Source organism: Labeo rohita, chromosome 16, assembly GCF_022985175.1.
Source record: "Labeo rohita strain BAU-BD-2019 chromosome 16, IGBB_LRoh.1.0, whole genome shotgun sequence".
Taxonomy (NCBI): Eukaryota; Metazoa; Chordata; class Actinopteri; order Cypriniformes; family Cyprinidae; genus Labeo; species Labeo rohita.
Window position 1 is genome coordinate 12,432,456 of NC_066884.1, and position 17,508 is coordinate 12,449,963.

At 36.2% G+C, this 17,508-nt stretch overlaps 1 protein-coding gene across 14 annotated transcripts in view; it reads left to right on the forward strand.

The window, feature by feature from the left end:
* The window catches only part of ptprub (protein tyrosine phosphatase receptor type Ub), a 288,224-nt gene extending 284,505 nt beyond the window's left edge, over positions 1-3,719 (forward strand). For all 14 annotated transcript variants that reach the window (XM_051132192.1, XM_051132194.1, XM_051132191.1 and 11 more), the window contains one exon: positions 712-3,719. In XM_051132192.1, coding sequence (XP_050988149.1) covers positions 712-774 — 63 coding nt within the window. In that variant the 3' untranslated portion in view covers positions 775-3,719. The remainder of the gene's footprint in view (positions 1-711) is intronic.
* Positions 3,720-17,508: the final 13,789 nt, after the last annotated feature.

Below are 17,508 nucleotides of genomic sequence, written 5' to 3' on the forward strand. Positions count from 1 at the left end.
ATAAAAAGTCGCAATTGTCTTTTTTAAATTTTTATTCAGTGGTGGAAACAGGCTTCCATACCTTTCAGAAGTACGGGGTCAGTAAGTTGTTTTTTTGTTTTGTTTTTTGGGTTTTTTTTTTTTTTTTAAGAAATACTTTCATTCAGCAAGAATGCATTAAAGTTCCATTTCAAATAAATGTTTTTTTTTCAAAGCATCCTAAAAATGTATTCTGGTTTCCACAAAAACATTAAACAGCATAACTGTTTTCAACATTCATAATAGAAATGTTTTTCAAACACTGAATAAAGGCCTCCAATTTTGTAAGAAAAGCCCGGAGCTGCTTCTGTGTACGACCAGTTGACGCAAGCTAGATTAAAGTGATTCTTACATTTTAAATATTTTTCTTACATAAACGCATCGATTCGCTAAACAAGAGCCTTTATTCAACCCATTGGAGCCATGTGAGGCACTTTTTTATTATGGATGGATGCACTTTATTAGACTTGTTTTGGACTGATGAAAAGAAACACCCGCCCATGCCGTACTAAAGCTTGGAATTGCAATAAATAATGTAAATAATGGGCTAATTTTCATTTTTGGGTGAACTATCCCTTTAAATATGTGAAAAACAACATACTGACCCCAAACCTTTGAACGGTAATGTTCACATTGATATGAAACTAAGCTATTGCACTAGTTGTCTCATTTCTCTGTGCCTGTTTGTTGCAGGAGCAGTATCGTTTCTGTTATGAGCTGGTTCTGGAGTATTTGGACTGCTTGGAGGTCAGATAGCGGATTCCCCCCTTCAACCCCGCCATGCTGACCTCACTGCATGGAGCAGGACCACCGGCAGGCTCACTCTCACACCCCCCAATCACCTCTGCTTCCCTTCTTTCTGTCATCTAATCTACAACAAAAAGCCGAAGGAAGAAGACGGTACAAAAAATGCAGAGTAGAGTTTTCTGCCTTTTTACCCCCAACATCTAAATATGCTACACCCTTGTGTGTCATGCCTGTTTTTTTGGTTTAGGATATTTTCAGCATTTTCCTCAGAACTGTGAGCGATTCCAGAGCCTGGCTTGGTGCGGTGTGGTTGGTTTAGCTCTGCTCGCAGAGATAGTGGGCCGTTTCTAAAAACGGCAGCTTTATTTTACACCTGCCTGTTTCTCTTTGGCTGGCTGGACTGAAGAGCAGAAATAAACATCACTTGGAGAAGGTCTCTTCATGTGCAGCGGAGTTGAGAGTCGGGCGTCTTTACCGTGGCTCTTAAAAAGGAGTCGGGCATCTGCCGTGCCCCCGCCAAAAGGACAAACACACACATGCATGCACAAACGCTGACATTCACACACACAGATTCAACCAGCAGACAGCTTTCCATCAACTGCCTATCGAGACGCCGATGCCTCTTCAACGCTGTTTCACCAACGTTTAGCGATACGTGTCAGAGGCGGAGTTTATTACTATATATGGTGCCATATGTCTCAAGAGGAGATTGACAGGAGAGTCGGGCGGCCACGTTGCCCTGCTGTGGCTTTCCTATCTTGTTGTGACTGTTGTCTTTTTTCCTCTCACTTGTATATATACCTAACGTCTGCTGGAAATCTCTTACGTCTTAAGGTGTAAGTCTCAAGTGCTAACAGTGGCCCTGTGTGCTTAAAGCAAAGGAAGTACATTAACAAGGGGCAGACGTGATGGCATTCTAAAGCTTGCGGTGGATTACACCCTGACCTTTATCCTCTCACTCAATGGTTTTGAGAGAGCGCAGTTAATAGTCTTTTTACAACGGCGCTGAGAAATGGGAACGGAGGCGAAACGGTGTCAGAAGTGAGGAGAAAGGGACCAAAAGGAACACCGGCAATCTTCTTCTTTTCACTTGTAACTATTTATCGGACTGACTCGTGTTCTTTGAGTGGATTTGTTTAACAATTGTGCAGCTTTGCGTGTACAGCTGAATCCTGGGCTCGAGATTTTTCAAAGCATCCCTTTAAGTTTACACTTTCGCAGTCCATTTTTGTTGCATCGCAGTATGTGAAGGGTTTTATTTGCCATTTTTAAATCATCTGACCGTCGAGTTTGCATTTCATGATTATGGTATCTGATGATGTTTTTTTCCAGGTGTCAGAGGTACAAATCCAATGTTAGGTAGTCAAATTTTAGTATCACTTTTTTAAAAAAAAACTTTTTTTTTTTCTTTTCACACCTCAGAGGTCCATTATTAAAGCTGTATGTTTGATTATATGTATGTTTATGCAACAGTTACACTTTTTAATGTTTGAAATTCAATTTTGACATTTCAAAAAAAGTTGTTGCCACATTGTAAAAGCATATAAATTTGGCTTTTGAAGTTGATTTTAACATTTCCCAAAGATTGGTAACAGGGTTACCAAAGAATTTCCCTTAGAAAATAAATTAAAATGCTTATTTAATATTTACTGTGACCTTCTGAGGGTGAAAATCAACATTTTCTTAATTGAAGAATCTTTCACTGTCTGTTGGTTAAAAGGAAAAGCATATTCTTTAAGAGCTTCAGGCTGTAATTTGTAATTAATTTGTGGAAGGTGCCAGACAGTTTAGTGCAGAAAGTAAAACTGACAAGCCAGGAGTTCAGTGATAGAAATACCAAACTGTATTTACCACCATTGGATTACAGTAGTTTAAACTAAAAGGACTAAATAAAATAGTACATCAGTATTACACACACACATCTCTCAAATTATGACCCCCAACTGTGAAATTGCCATATCAGCAAGATGCCAAGTTAGCAAACCACAGAGGCATTTTTCCCAATGATTACATTACTCTGCATAAACCATCTCAGATGTCAGCCTGCCTCAGTCCACACTGATTGACAGTGCATGACCGCATGGTTTGGTGAGTTAAAGGGACAGTTCACTCAAAAATGAGAAGTCTGCCTTTATTTATTGTCCCCATGTAACTATATTTCTACTGTGAAAAACAAAGAATACATTTTGATTAACAATCTTATGGGATTCGGGACAATGTGATGACGGAATTTTCATTTTTGGATAAACTGTTTCTCTAAGGGAGCCAGAGAAAATATCAAACAGACTACAAAGACAAAGTTGTGACGTTTTTCACCAAACCCCATTTGGACTTTCTTGGAAAGTGCCTGGACATTCAGATTTCAAGTGGAAAGTATGTGTACATATAGATGTATATTTGTGTTCTGTGAATAGTATGTGAATAAAGTTCGTTCAGCCAGATTTAACAATTTAAAAGTAACAGAAAGAGTTGAATGTACTGTTTAAGACCTGTTTCCTAAATATGCCGCCAAAAGATCTGTCACATGCTCAGTCAGCTGAGGATGATCTTTAAAAGCCATTCCAAAGTCGCCCCTTCAGAAGGCCCATTCAGTCACTTTAAAACCCTCCAATGATTGTTTTTTTTTTCATGCTCATTCCAAAGACATTAGCCAACTTCTAATGATAGTCACCTATGCTAATACCGCATAACTATCCCTAGTGTGTCACTACGAGAGAGGAAGGACTTTAGCCACTCTTGACAGCTGTTGAGCCAGGTCCTTGTTTTCTGTGCGTTTCGTTTGTTTCTTTGTTTCCTTCCAAGTGTTTCTGTATGATACTGAATGAACTGAAAATGAACTGTGTTTTTGACCATGTGTTTGTGGGACAGGAAGAGGACACAGAGGCATATATCTCAAGGGGAACTGAGGGTTGGGGTGGGATGGGTGTTCAAACAACAATAAAAATGTTCTAAGACTGTAACTTGCGTGTTATTGGAGCATTCATTTATTCTGCCTCTCATGTTTGTGTATCTATAATAAAGTTTGCAGGCTAAGAAAACACTTTTATACAAGTTAACATTTTTATCTTAACCCTAGCAACTGTCTCATTGACTGTACTGAAAATTACCTTAGAGGATTGTAGTATTAAATAGTTCACTTCCAGAACAAAAATGTACAGGTAATTTACGTACCCCCTTGTCGTCCAAGATGTTCGTGTCTTTCTTTCTTCAGTCGATAAGAACCTTTGTTTCTTGAGGAAAAAAAAATCAGTAATCTCCATATAATGGACTTTAATGGTAATCCTAAATTTTAACATCCAAAATGCAGTTTAAATGCAGCTTTAAATGGCTCTGAACGATCCCAGCCGAGGAAGAAGGGTCTTATCTAGGAAAACCATCGGTCATTTTCTGAACAAATCCACAAGTTACATACTTCAGCTTGAAATTTTTTTCCGGTTCAATAGAGGGTATGCATGTGACGTCATCGTCAGCTGGAGTGGCTGCGGCTCCGCCCACTGAGTGGCAAAAAGTAGGGCTGTTCGATTCGGAAAATTTTGGAATCGAGTCCGATTCCGATTCCTGGTTCTGGAATAGATGGGATTCGATTCCAAGAATCGATTCCTCACTGTTGTTTTCGATTCTTGTTTTTTTTTTTAGATTGAAGGAACTTAATTTCGCCATTACTGTAGGATATAAAATCTTAGAAAGTAACCTTTTCATAGCTTTGTTTTTTAAAAATGTATACATTTCTGTGTTTAAATTATTTTTTATCTGCATTGCCAATGAAATTAGTCATAGCCCACAGCAGTGTACATGCATTTATTGCATGAATAAAACAAGACGTGTATAGTTCAGCTGATGTTGACTTCAACCGTATGCGTTGCACAAAATTAACAAACTGTACACTGAAACAAAATAACCGGAACTTTAACAACATTGATATAAGAGCTCGTGTTTATCTGTCAGTCAAACGCGCTCTCGTCTCGGCCACTCGACCACTTATGTTTTTACAGACTGCTGAAAGCTACTGAAAAGAGAAGCAAATTAATCGCTGCAATTCAAAGAAACAAAAGCCTCGTTCAGACTGTCAGCCCATATCCGATTTGTATGCAAATCCGATTGAAATATTTAGGTAGTCTGAACAGCAACGAACTACATGAAATCTGATTTGGTCAAATCCGTTTCGAGCTACATTCGTATGTGGTTTGGAATCCTATTCAAATCGGATTTCTGATTTTTCACGTTTTCATGCCACGTAAAACGTAAACACGTCAGACCTTTTTGTGGAAAACATAACAAACGTCTTTGCAGAAACAAGCTTGTGTTGTTGCGAACTGCAAATCAAGTGGGAAAAGACAATATACAGCTAGTATACGCACCTCTTTGAGTTTTGAAACCAGCGGAGACGGCAACACAGAATAAAGTCGCACATTCCAGCTTCCTGCGTTTCTGCCGCTGCTTTAGAAGACGAAATATAATCAAACGCGACGGCAACGTTGTCATATCACAAGACAGCATCTATATTGCAAACTGTAATGCTGTTATTGTTGATTTTAGCGTTGGCATAACAACGAAACGGCATTGCCATAGAAACCAACGCACATTCCGTAAAACGAAAGAGCGCTTATGGACACAAAAATCGGATTTGAACAGTTGCGATATGACTGTGTGGACAGTCAGTTATTCAAATCCGATTCCATCTAGATATGGACAAAAACGGATTTGGGCTGACAGTCTGAACGAGGCTAAATGGTCTCCAGGCAGCGAAACACGGATTTGCATTCATCATTTTATGTTAATATGTTGAATTGTGCAGTAGAATCATATCCTATATATTGTATTATAGTAACGTTATATCGTATTGGCAACTCATCAACTAAATATTTACCATCTTAAATTCTGCATGTTTTTAAATAAACACTGACCAAAACTATATACGTTTTTCAGCTGGACGACATGATATATATAACTTTGATATAAAAGTGTTCAGCGGGGTTTAGACCAACTTATTTTGTATTTACTAAATGAGTTTACATGCAAGTTTGCTTTATTTATTTTCCCCGACGTCAAAATCAGACACATGTAAGTGATAGAAAACACGATTCCTAGCTGCATCAATATCCATTGAGCACTGGATATTTGTTAAGTTGTTAGAAACATTATATCAAGTTCAGCAACCTTTAGTTTAAACTGATTATCGTTTGTTTTACTCGCGTTTCCGCATCTTCCCTATTAAATCCGTTCAGGCTGAAGGCTCTTTTGCCACTCAGTCCAGCTGAGGGGGCGTGTCTCGGCGGGAAAGTGACGTCAATGCATACCTTCTATACAGGTATGTCGAAAAACTCCCAAACTCCAACTCTACATCAATGCAGAAGTACCGACCCAGTGTTTACAAAGTGAACATGCAAAGAATATTAAACGCCCTTTACAAAAAAATAAATAAATAAAAAATGACGTTGAAGAAGAAAACGAGACGAGTTTTTCGACATACCCTAACTGTATTGACCTGGATTACACATACTACGCATGTGCATCGCAGAGACGAGACAAGACGAGCATTTAAGGTTAAAAAAAAGTATATAAATTAGCAATTTGTTTCGAAAATGGCCGATGGTTTTGCTAGATAAGACCCTTCTTCCTTGGCTGGAATCGTTTAGAGCCATTTGAAGTTGCATTTAAACTGCATTTTGGAAGTTCAAACTTGGGTGCACCATTGAACTTCACTATATGGACAGCATTACTGAAATGTTTTCCTCGAGAAACAATTTCTTATCAACTGAAGAAAGAAAGACATGAACATCTTGGATGATAAGGGGGTGAGTAAATTATCTGTATTTTTTGTTCTGGAAGTGAACTTCTATAACTTAAATTTAGTGTTAATATTACTGTAATGTTGCTCTGCTCATCTTGTTGCTTGGCCAATTGTTTGTATGTTTCAATGGATTTTTTTAGTGATAGGTTTATACAGGTAAGATTAAAAAGTAATTTCACTTCAAATCAATCATGTTCACAACTTTATTTGTTTCATCTGTGTTTATTTTGTGATAATGACCAGCCGGCTGTACGTTATCCCTTGTTTATTGTAAACATAGTGTTTATAAGAAGTCATGGCATTTGCAATAGGGCACACTGCGCTGTGCAATTGTTGAAAACCCATTACCAGGCGGACAGTCCATAATTATGTGGAGTCTGGGAGAGAAGTGAGGGCTCCGATTGTTCTTGGGCACATCCTAAATGGAACTTGAACATAAAGACTGTGACCGCACTGACATTTCATATCCTCGTGCTTTGTCAGCCAGATCTTCTCTTGTGGGATGGACTTGCGGTCTCTGCTGATTCATTAGTTTCTCTCGCCCCTTTTAGACCACCGTCTGTCTGCCTTTCCATCCGTCCCTCCTGCCGCTTTCTCAGTCTGGTGGTTCTTATCGCTGTCTTTCTATCTCTGTAATGTCTATTTTTGTACCCGATCTCTCTTGCGCCTGCACTAGCTCTCTCAGTTGCTCCTTTTTTGTATTCCCCCCGTTTCCTGCCGTGGATGTGAGGTGGCTGCAGACCGCAGGCTTTCTCCTATGACATACAGTAGCTCGTAGAGGAGATGTGAATTATTCAACAGGCCTGCAAAGTGATCCAGTGTTGGAGCTTAAAGACATGCCAGATTAATTAGAGGACAAGACCTCCTCTGTCATAGTGCATATAGTGAACTGCAGTGTGTTTCAACAGTGTTGAGGAGTCAGTCGCTAAAAGTAGCAATGCTACTAAACTACATTTCTTCAGTGGTGTGACAGTACCTCAGTGGTTTTCAGACCTTTGTAGATTTTTTTTTTTTTTTTAGGAACAAGCTACTTTTTGCAACAAAACATTCCATTGTTGTTTTTGGTGTCATTTGTATTGAGCACACAGATTTATAACTGAGTGAGCTGAGCTAGTCTACTTTCCTAAAATGTCCTCTCTGCTCTGACACGTATTATAGCGTCTGAAAAGTTTTGTGAATCGGTCCGTTTGAATGGTTCATTTAAATGGATTGATTCAAAAGGAAAACCATTTTCCTCAGTTTTGCTTTTTTAAATATTGAATAGTTAAAGGAATAGTTCACTTCCAGAACAAAAATTTACAAGCAATTTACTCACCCCTTTGTCATCCAAGATGTTTATGTCTTTCTCTCTTCAGTTGTAAAAAAATAATGATTTTAGAGGAAGACATTTCAAGATTTTTCTATATATAGTGGACTTCTATGGTGCCCACGAGTTTAAACTTCCAAAATGCAGTTTAAATGCAGCTTCAAAGGGCTCTAGACAATCCCAGCAGAGGAAGAAGGGTCTTATCTAGCAAAACGATTGGTCATTTTCTAAAAAACAAAAAAAGTACAATTTATACCATTTTAGCCTCTAATTCTCATCTTGTCTAGCTCTGCGATGCGCATGCACACTCTGCAGTCCCGTTCAAGACAGTTAGGGTATGTTGAAAAACTCCCATCTCATTTTCTTCTCCAACTTCAAAAACTTTTTCTTGGCTGGAATCATTTAGAGCCATTTGAAACTGCATTTAATCTGCATTTTGGAAGTTCAAACTCGCACCATAGAAGTCCACTATATAGAGAAAACTCCTGAAATGTTTTCCTTGAAAAACATAATTTCTTATTGACTGAAGAAAGAAAGACATGAACATCTTGAATGACAAGGGGTGAGTAAATTATCTGTAAATTTTTGTTCTGAAAGTGAACTAATCCTTTAAATCATCAGTTAAAAAATCTGCTAAATTCAGATCAGTCTGTTTTTGGAATCAGTTGTATACTAGTTTTTGTTCTTAGTAATAGTTTTTAGTAGGGCCGCAGTAACCATGGTTAACCATTTTTTAAACGTTTTATACTTTTTTGGCCAGTGTTAAAGGGATAGTTGACCCAAAAATAAAAATTCTGTCATTAAACACTCCCCGTCATGTCATTCCAAACATGTAAGACCTTCATTTATCTTCAAAACACAAATTATGATATTTTTGATGAAATCCAAGAGCTTTCTGACCCTGCATTGACAGCAGTGCAACTGAAACGTTCCCAGGCCCAGAAATGTAGTAAGGACATTTTTAAAATAGTTTATGTGACATTTAACTGTAATGTTATGAAGCTACAAGAACAAAAACAAAAATAATAGTAATGTCCTGATCTGATCCAAGTCATTGCACATTGAGTATCTGGCAATACTGAGTCCCAATCCGATCCTTATATATTCCTAGCGTTTGGTGTAAAATTCAAGTACATTAAAGTTACTAAAATCAATGCAATGAATATGTTGTGCAGTATTAATTTGTGTTCTGAAGATGAACAAAGGTCTTGCAGGTTTGGAACGACATGAGGGTGAGTAATTAATGACAGAATTTTTATTTTTGGGTGAACTATCCCTTTAGGAAAACTAGCTATCAGTGTGATTAAACAGCTTTGAACTGAGTGGAAAAATTGTAGAGTGTTGTAAAAGTAAAATGCATGCTATAAATGAACTACACGCTATTAGACTTATGTTATTTAAAATATTTTTAGTTGATTAAATCAATTGAAGTGCAATTGCTGGGTGGTAATATGGCAAAATATGGCTTAATGTCATCTAATTCATATTCATCAGCCAGAGTTATAGTATTTATAACATGCCGATACCCCTAGCGCATTTATAGCATTTATAGTGCCTCTACTGGTTGTACTTTAACACTTGAGATTCACTTATTAAAAACCATAATTGTTTTAGAACCAGATATGCTGCTTTTAATAAAATATGAATAATATAACATGATCATTTTAAAATATGTCTGGCCTATGCGTTATATTTTTACATGGGTAAAGCATGAATATACATTTGAACATTATCAGTTTAGCATTTACAGTACTTTCTCTTGCTTGTTCCTTAATGGGTTTCTTTTTTCTTTTCCATTTTTTCTTCCTTTTTTGAATGTACATTCAAATGAATAAATAAATTCAGTAAACCTCTTGTCATTCAGTCCCTAAAAAAAAGAAAAGTATCCTATCAGAATTCTGAATGGAAAACGTTCCCTTATTTTTCCAAAAGAATCCTTCTGCATTCCGTTACCCTTGCAATTTTGGCCCTCTTTGAGGTTCTTCAGTCATCCTGCTGATCAGTGGCCATAGATGGTAATCTTCTGTCCTTGGAGAGGTCATACTGTAGACACTCAGTCTCTCCCATCTTTATCCCGTCTTTGTTTTCGTGTTGTGGTTCTTAAACTCCCAGATGTAAGTGCCAGTGCTCTCCTCTAGGCTTTGAAGTGTGATTTCTCTATGCAAATTGTAGGTTTGCTATGTATATCGCACACACTTACCCACAAATGTTTGCTTTTCATCCGTTATCTCATCCCGTTGCTGTGTAGAGCAGGTGGGAACCTTCTTGGCACTGCGGTTCGGTGCCTTGTAAAGTGGGTAGAAGAGACCCCAGCCAGATGGCCCGGTTTTGGACGTTCCTGGTTGACAGATCCTATGGCCGTCCAAACGTGCCCTCTTATCTCGTCCGGTTTGTACGTGCAGGGCTCCCTGGAGGTGGCTGAGCGGCCTGTTGTTCCAGCTCAGCGCCTAGGATAGAAGTACACATAGCTTGGAGGCAGATAGCCAGGTGCAGTGGACACATGGATGAGTTCCATTCCTCCATTTCTTTATCTTCCCTGCACCCTGTGAATCTCCAAAACCTGTTACGGAGCGATGGCTCGCTGTATGAGGCACAGGTCCGCACCATCTGTTTCTCCTCAGCTTATCTGTGTGAGATATGCTGCTCTGTTTATCAAGTGAGGCTTTCGCCGTTAATGCAAAAAAGCGCTTGTTGTTTAGTTTTTTTCTTTCAGGAACTAATGGATAATGTGCTTAAAGGGCATCCCTGATGAAAACCTTTGAAACTATGGAAATGTTTCCAGATGGCCTGTTTATTAATTACAATCTGCGTTGTTTTTCTCATGTTTAGATATCAGTGTAAGTATTTGTGTTTTTATTATAAGATTCATTTAAAGTTTAGCTCTTCTCTTTTTACCAAGTAGTTTTCAGGGAGGTAATTTTAAATGTTAAAAATGTTTTAAATGTTTGCATTATATATACCAGTCAAAAGTTTTTGAACAGTACAATTTTTTTTATGTTTTTTTTATGTTTTAAGCTAAATTTTCATCATCATTACTCCAGTCTTCAGTGTCACATGATCCTTCAGAAATCATTCTAATATGCTGATTTGCTGATCAAGAAACATTTTATTATATTAGTAATAGTAGTAGTATCAATTTTTAAAACAGTTTGGTACGTGTTATTTGATGAATAGAGAGATCCAAAGATCAGCAATTATCTGAAATAAAAAAGCTTTTGTAACATTATATACTATATCATTAAAAATGTTATTTTCAGAAATTACAGAAATTAAGACTTGTATTTAACAAGGATGCTTTAAATTGATCAAATGTTATGATAAAGACATAATATTACAACTGATTTTTATTTTAAGATAAATGCTGTTCTTCTGAACTTTCTATTCATCAAAGAAACCTAAAAATATTTTACTCGGCTGTTTTCAGCATAATAATAATAAATGTTTTTTAAACAGCAAATCAGAATATTAGAAGATTTCTGAAAGATCATGTGACTGGAGTTACTATGCTAAAAATTCAGCTTTAAAATCAAAGGAATAAATGACATTTTAGAATATATTAAAATAATTCAGTTATTTTAAATAGTAAAAATATTTCACAATATTATGTTTTTTATTGTATTTTTCTGTTTCAGCTTTTTTTTTTCTCAAAAATATCTTAAAAATATTACTGACTTGTACTGTGTACAGTATATGGTTTAAATAGCTAGATATCAGTGACTGATGACCAAAATGATTTGTTGATCAACAAAATGAGTGCATTTATCTTATATTTTTGATGCAATGCTTTTGTATATAAAATATAAATCTGAACACATAAGTGGAGCTTTACTGACTAATAATTATGACCACACATAATATGATTTAAAAACTCCTTTACAAGCACTTGATCGAAAACCATTCATGCACTTAATATACTCCCTACTATGCCCATTATAAAATCTACCCTCTACTGTTTTATTTTTGCTTTTGTTAACCTCTAGCTCTTATTTTTCTGGCCAAAATGGAAATCTGAAGCACCCTATTGTTAGTAGCTCCTTTGGTTGACTGTTATCTTCATTTGTAATTCTCTTTAGATAAAAGCATCTGCTAAATTAATAAACAGCCTAATGTGAAACAGCTTTTGAACAGTTGTATGAAGAGTTCAGATGCAAAACCAGCTGAAAGCCATCTTGGTCAAAAATGAGATAATGATACTGAGTGAATGCTCCTGACACATAGTCCATCAAACACTTTTACTTCAAACTCGCTAAATTCCGCCATCAGCCCAATCAGAAGTACCAGTACTTACGTAGAAACCTATACAAAGTAGCCAGAAAGAAATGCTCATTTTAAAGAAATACGTCAGATGGATTTGTCATATATTGTTCTGACAAAATATTTCTGAATGTAACTGTATATAAACAGAAATCAACTATACCATGGGCAGAACTTCAGAAAGTATTCACCTATCATTAAAGGTGACTGAGAGAAAATAGAAAAACTTTTGATGGCTTGGCTTTTACAATTTTCTCTCTGAAAATGATTCATCTTGCACTCTAGCAAAACTTCATGCATTTAGAATAGTCAAATGCACATATGATCAATGTCCAGCAATATCATCTCATTTCACTTTTCTCATTGATGTTTAAACTGTCTGTATCCAACATCGCAAGAGAGGCATCAATACAGGTGGAGCTGACGATATTTCTATTATTTCTATCATGTATTTAGAGCCTGACAGAGTAATTCATGGTGAATAATGTCTGACCAGCCTTTAACTTACAACTGCAGCATTTCATTTCCTAGGGCTGTTGTGGCTGACATGGCTTTTTGTTTACATTTTACACTTCTGTTCTTGACAAATTATTTCTTGTAATACTGCCGTGTTCAATAGCAGAGTAATGGGACAATGTAAAAAACAAGAAAGACAAACAGGCTTACCTCATGTACACTCTTAAAAATAAAGGTGCTTTAAAAGGTTCTTCAAGCAATGCCGTAGAAGATCCATTTTTGGTTCCACACAGAACCATTCAGTCAAAGGTTCTTTAAAGAACCATCTCATTCTTACCTTTTTATAATCCGAAGATCCTGCTTTCACTACAAAGAACCTTTTGTGAAACAGAAAGGTTCTTCAGATGTTTAAGGTTCTTTGTGAAACCATTTAGACAAAAAAGTTTCTTCTATGGCACCTTTGTTTTTAAGAGTGTAGCATGCATAACTACTACATTTTGTAAGTTTATTATACGTTAAACTCTAATATATACTCTTATATTACTCAAAGCAACATCTGGAACAGCTTGTGTAACTGTAAGGAAGCACAGCAGATTGTCTAATGTTAATTGGATATATCACCAGTGATGTACTTGGACTGAAACGAGTGCTTTTCTAACAACGTAATGATCGTGGTGAACTTCTAAGCGCTCTGGATATAAGCCAAGACGAGTCTATAAAAAGGTCAATTCATATGGAATAAAATGCTGCTGGACAACAGAACAAATGGCAAATTATACAGTCTTTGCTCTGTATTGATTAAAGCATAATAGATCCGGCTTGTATTCAAACACCCCCATAACTGTGAAATAATGCTTTGTGGTTTACAGTCATGTTCTGTGCACAACCCATAAACCAGAAATTGACCAGAAGTGCTGGGATGAAGAGCCTTGGGTCACAAAGCTTTAAAAATGATTTATCTGCACTAATAGGGCACAATGATTGCATCTGATAATCGTGTATTATTGCTTGCCAAAGTGGCGCTGGCCAATATCAGTTTCATTTGTGGCAAAATAAGAGTACTGTCATAGTGTACGATACCCTGCTATGTGTGCATTACCATTTTTACACTCAATTTAAGCCCTGCAGAAACAAATAAATTAAACCGACAATATATGCAATAATCAGAATGTTCATCACACTTAAATATAATTCTTTTTTCTATCATATCTAATCACAGGGGTTAATCATCCATACAAAAATCATCCCTACAAAAAATAAACTCTTAATTAGTCTTGTTCTGCAATAAAATATATCCAATAATATCCAAACGTCTTTAAAACAAGTGTAATTTACGAAATGTCTGATATAATGAATTATTTTTTAGAAAATCTCTCTTAAGTAGGATTTATTTTTGTCATTGGTAAATAGTTTTTTCTTCTTTGAATATATTGTGTTTAAAACAAGAAAAAAATAGGATCTTTACACAACCTTACTTCCCCAGTAAATGTTTCTTGTTTTATGAATATTTAGATATTTTACTGGAAACAACAGAAACAAAGCCAAATCTTAACCCTGGCACGCAAGCCATGATGGGAACAGAGGCCATCTTCATCTTTCTGCCATTACCTCTTCTCACTCACTCACTTTCTCTTAAGTCTAAATATGTTCTCTTAAAATGAGTACTGTACGGTGGGTAGGATCTTCTGTTCTTAGCATTATAAGACAAGTACATCTCTCGTTTTAAAAAATTTATTGTACTTTAATTATTTTATATTTATGTTACGTTAGAATTCTAGGCTTAATTGTTGGTTATCAAAAGACAATTGCTATTAGAATAAATAAAACTTTGTGTCTTAATTCTATGTAAAGTCATGCCACTTAACCCAAGATACCAATAGAGTCTACAAGTCTTGAATCAAAATTTGTATTGACTGCTCATTATGAAATGCTAGCAAAATTCTTACATAATATATGTATATAATATAATATAAATGTATCTAATATGTACTGCCTGAATAAAAAATTGTGAAACGCATACATTGCAATGCATGACGAATTAGCACTGAGTTATCTTACAAAAAAGATACTTTGCATTTAAATCAAAATTGGAAACAGAATGTGAACACACGATAGGCTTTCACTGAATACTGTACTGCACAAGTTTAGGTAGTATGGTAATGCAATTTCGAACATCACTGGGCGAGACATCCGGTTTATTGGACGAATAGCTAGAAGAATAGGGAAAACTGTTTGCACTACAAAGCAGTGCGTTCATAAATAAGACAATAGTTTAAAATAATATGATAACACACAGCAATCTGCAATTTCAAGCACCAAACCAAGCTGTTTTGCGCAGCTAAAATGGCACAAAATGGCAAAAAAAAAAAAGAGCTGAACGCAGATGAAAGCGGAAGCCAGACTGATAAAATAAAGTGGAGAGTTAGTCACAGCGAACGAGAAATATTGACCATAAACCACGCAAAACGACAAAATCTCAGAGGAACTATGTAAAAACAACAAAAACGCCCAGAAGAGAGCAGTGTCTATAAGCAAACGCAGAAAGCAACAGTGTTGAGATTTGAAAGGATTTAAAAATGACCCTGAGAAGGCTTGATTGTTACTCAACAGGTAATTTTATTTTTTTGAACTGATGTAGCGGTTACACTTTATTTTGATAGTCCACTTTAGACATTCTACTAACTATAACTTTGCAACTGCATGTCAACTAGTTCTCATCAATTTGCAACTAGTTACATGTCTACTAACTCTCAGAGCGGACTGTTAGGTTAGGTTTAGGGTTAGTAGAATAAGCTGACATATACTTGCAGTTTAGAAGAGCGTTAGAAGATATTAAGCAGACAGTCTACTAACACTCTAATGACTAGTTGTCATGCAGTTGCAAAGTTACTTACTGTTAGTAGAATGTCTACAGTGGACTATCAAAATAAAGTGTTACCGATGTAGCTCTGTAACACTAGCGTGACACTCTGTACTGTAAGTTTCACCTCAGACTAGCAGTCCTGACTCCTTGTGTCTAATGTTGACGACTTGTAAACTTGAGCAGTGATGGGCGAAGTACACAAATCGCACTTGAGTAAAAGTACAGATACGTGTGATTAAAATATTACTCCAGTAAAAGTGAAAGTACTCCTTTTTCAATTTTACTCGAGTGAAAGTACAAAAGTACTCGATTTTTTTATGAACTTCAGTAAAAAAAATACTGATAGGTTAATTTATTTTGCAATTTTATATAGGCTACTTAATTTAATTTAATATTAGCATTTTGTTTTATAATCCTACTGCTTTTTTCCCAAAATAACCACTATATGGAGTTAAGATATATTTTTGTTGTTGTTATGGACTATGTTGACAAGAGTGATGTAGTAATGTTCACTGTGAAGATTACACTGCGATGTACCTGAGAGAAAACAGATTTGACCATCTAATTTTCACCAGTAAGAAAAAAGCGTTTTAAAGCTTGTTTTGCAGAACGTCACAGTTATATATGACAGTATATAGGCCTGAAGTTAGGAAGAACATTTTAAGGAAAATATAATTATATTTTCATAATGATTTTTTTCTTTTCAAACCTCGTCTGTGGTCTAAAAAAATGCCCCTGGCCAAATGCACCCAGAGGACATCATTTCCCACTTTGATAATTACTGTAGTTACCATGTTCTGAACATCACATCGTTTCTTTTTCCCTCAGATGTAATCTATCTAGGTGGTTGAATAAAAATATTTGGACTTTATATCTAAAGTTACAGTTAGCATCAACTAACAATATTTAATATTTAATAACAATATTTATTTATTAATATTAATGGTTATGAATAAACTACTGTTGATAAACAATATAAAAACAGACATCACATAGGGATAAATGCGTAGTATTTTAAAAAACGGGTTATTTTATTTGATCTTTGTTATTTTAATGTTTCGTTTTTTTGACCTAAACATAGAGACACAGATATTGATGTCTCACAAGATCTCCTGGTTCTTACTTGTGAATTCAGTTTACTGGAGACCTGCTCTAAACGGTTCATTTGAGTCAGTGAGTTGTTGACTCAAGAACATAGACTGTAAAAAAACATGGACGTAGTGTCCGTGACGTCAATCGTAGGTTTCTGAAGAGCATTTTTGAAACCTAAAATGGGTAGGGCCGACTGCCGCCATCTTGGCAGCACGTCATCATGCATCACTCCCGGATAATCGAAAGTGGGCAAAAAGGCGGGATGTGGGTGAAGCTGATGTGCCTAGCTGCTGAAACCATGCCCGCCTAACTTGACAGTAGTGACAGCAGTGCTGCCGTGAGAAAAGCCCAGGAAAAACCAAGGCAGAATACAGTACACCAGTTACCGCTTTTTGACTTTGTTATGAAACGCTCAAATTGAGTTACGGTGCTCTGCATTTGTTTAGCCGTTCATTAATATTACTGTGCTGCCCTGGAGTTATACGGTATTCTGCCTTTGTTTTACTGTCCATTAAAGTCTGCCCCGTTTAAATTACGGTGTAGCCTAACTTGTGTACTTTCACGCATCTGTCTGCACTTCATTAGACAAACAAATTAGATCGTGATCTAACAAACTGCTCCATAAAGCACTGAGCAAGCAACGATTAGATAACTTGGCAACAATAATTAATCGTAAATAATCTTCAAAGTTTTTTTTGTTTTTTTTTGTTTTTTTTAATAATGCAGATTATCCACTCAGTGCCAGCTGTCAGTCTGGGGCTGCCCACTTCTGCACGTGTGAGAACTCGAATGTCGTGTCAGTGTAGCATGTATTACACATAAAATTAGTAATAGTTCTCAATTAAATCCACTTTTCTACCTTTTCTTTTAACTCAATAAAATCCATGGCAATGAACGTCATCTGAGATGTTTAATTCACAATTATTCTGAGCATTATTCCTACTTGCTGGCGTTCATCAATCCACCGTCGTTCTTATAGAT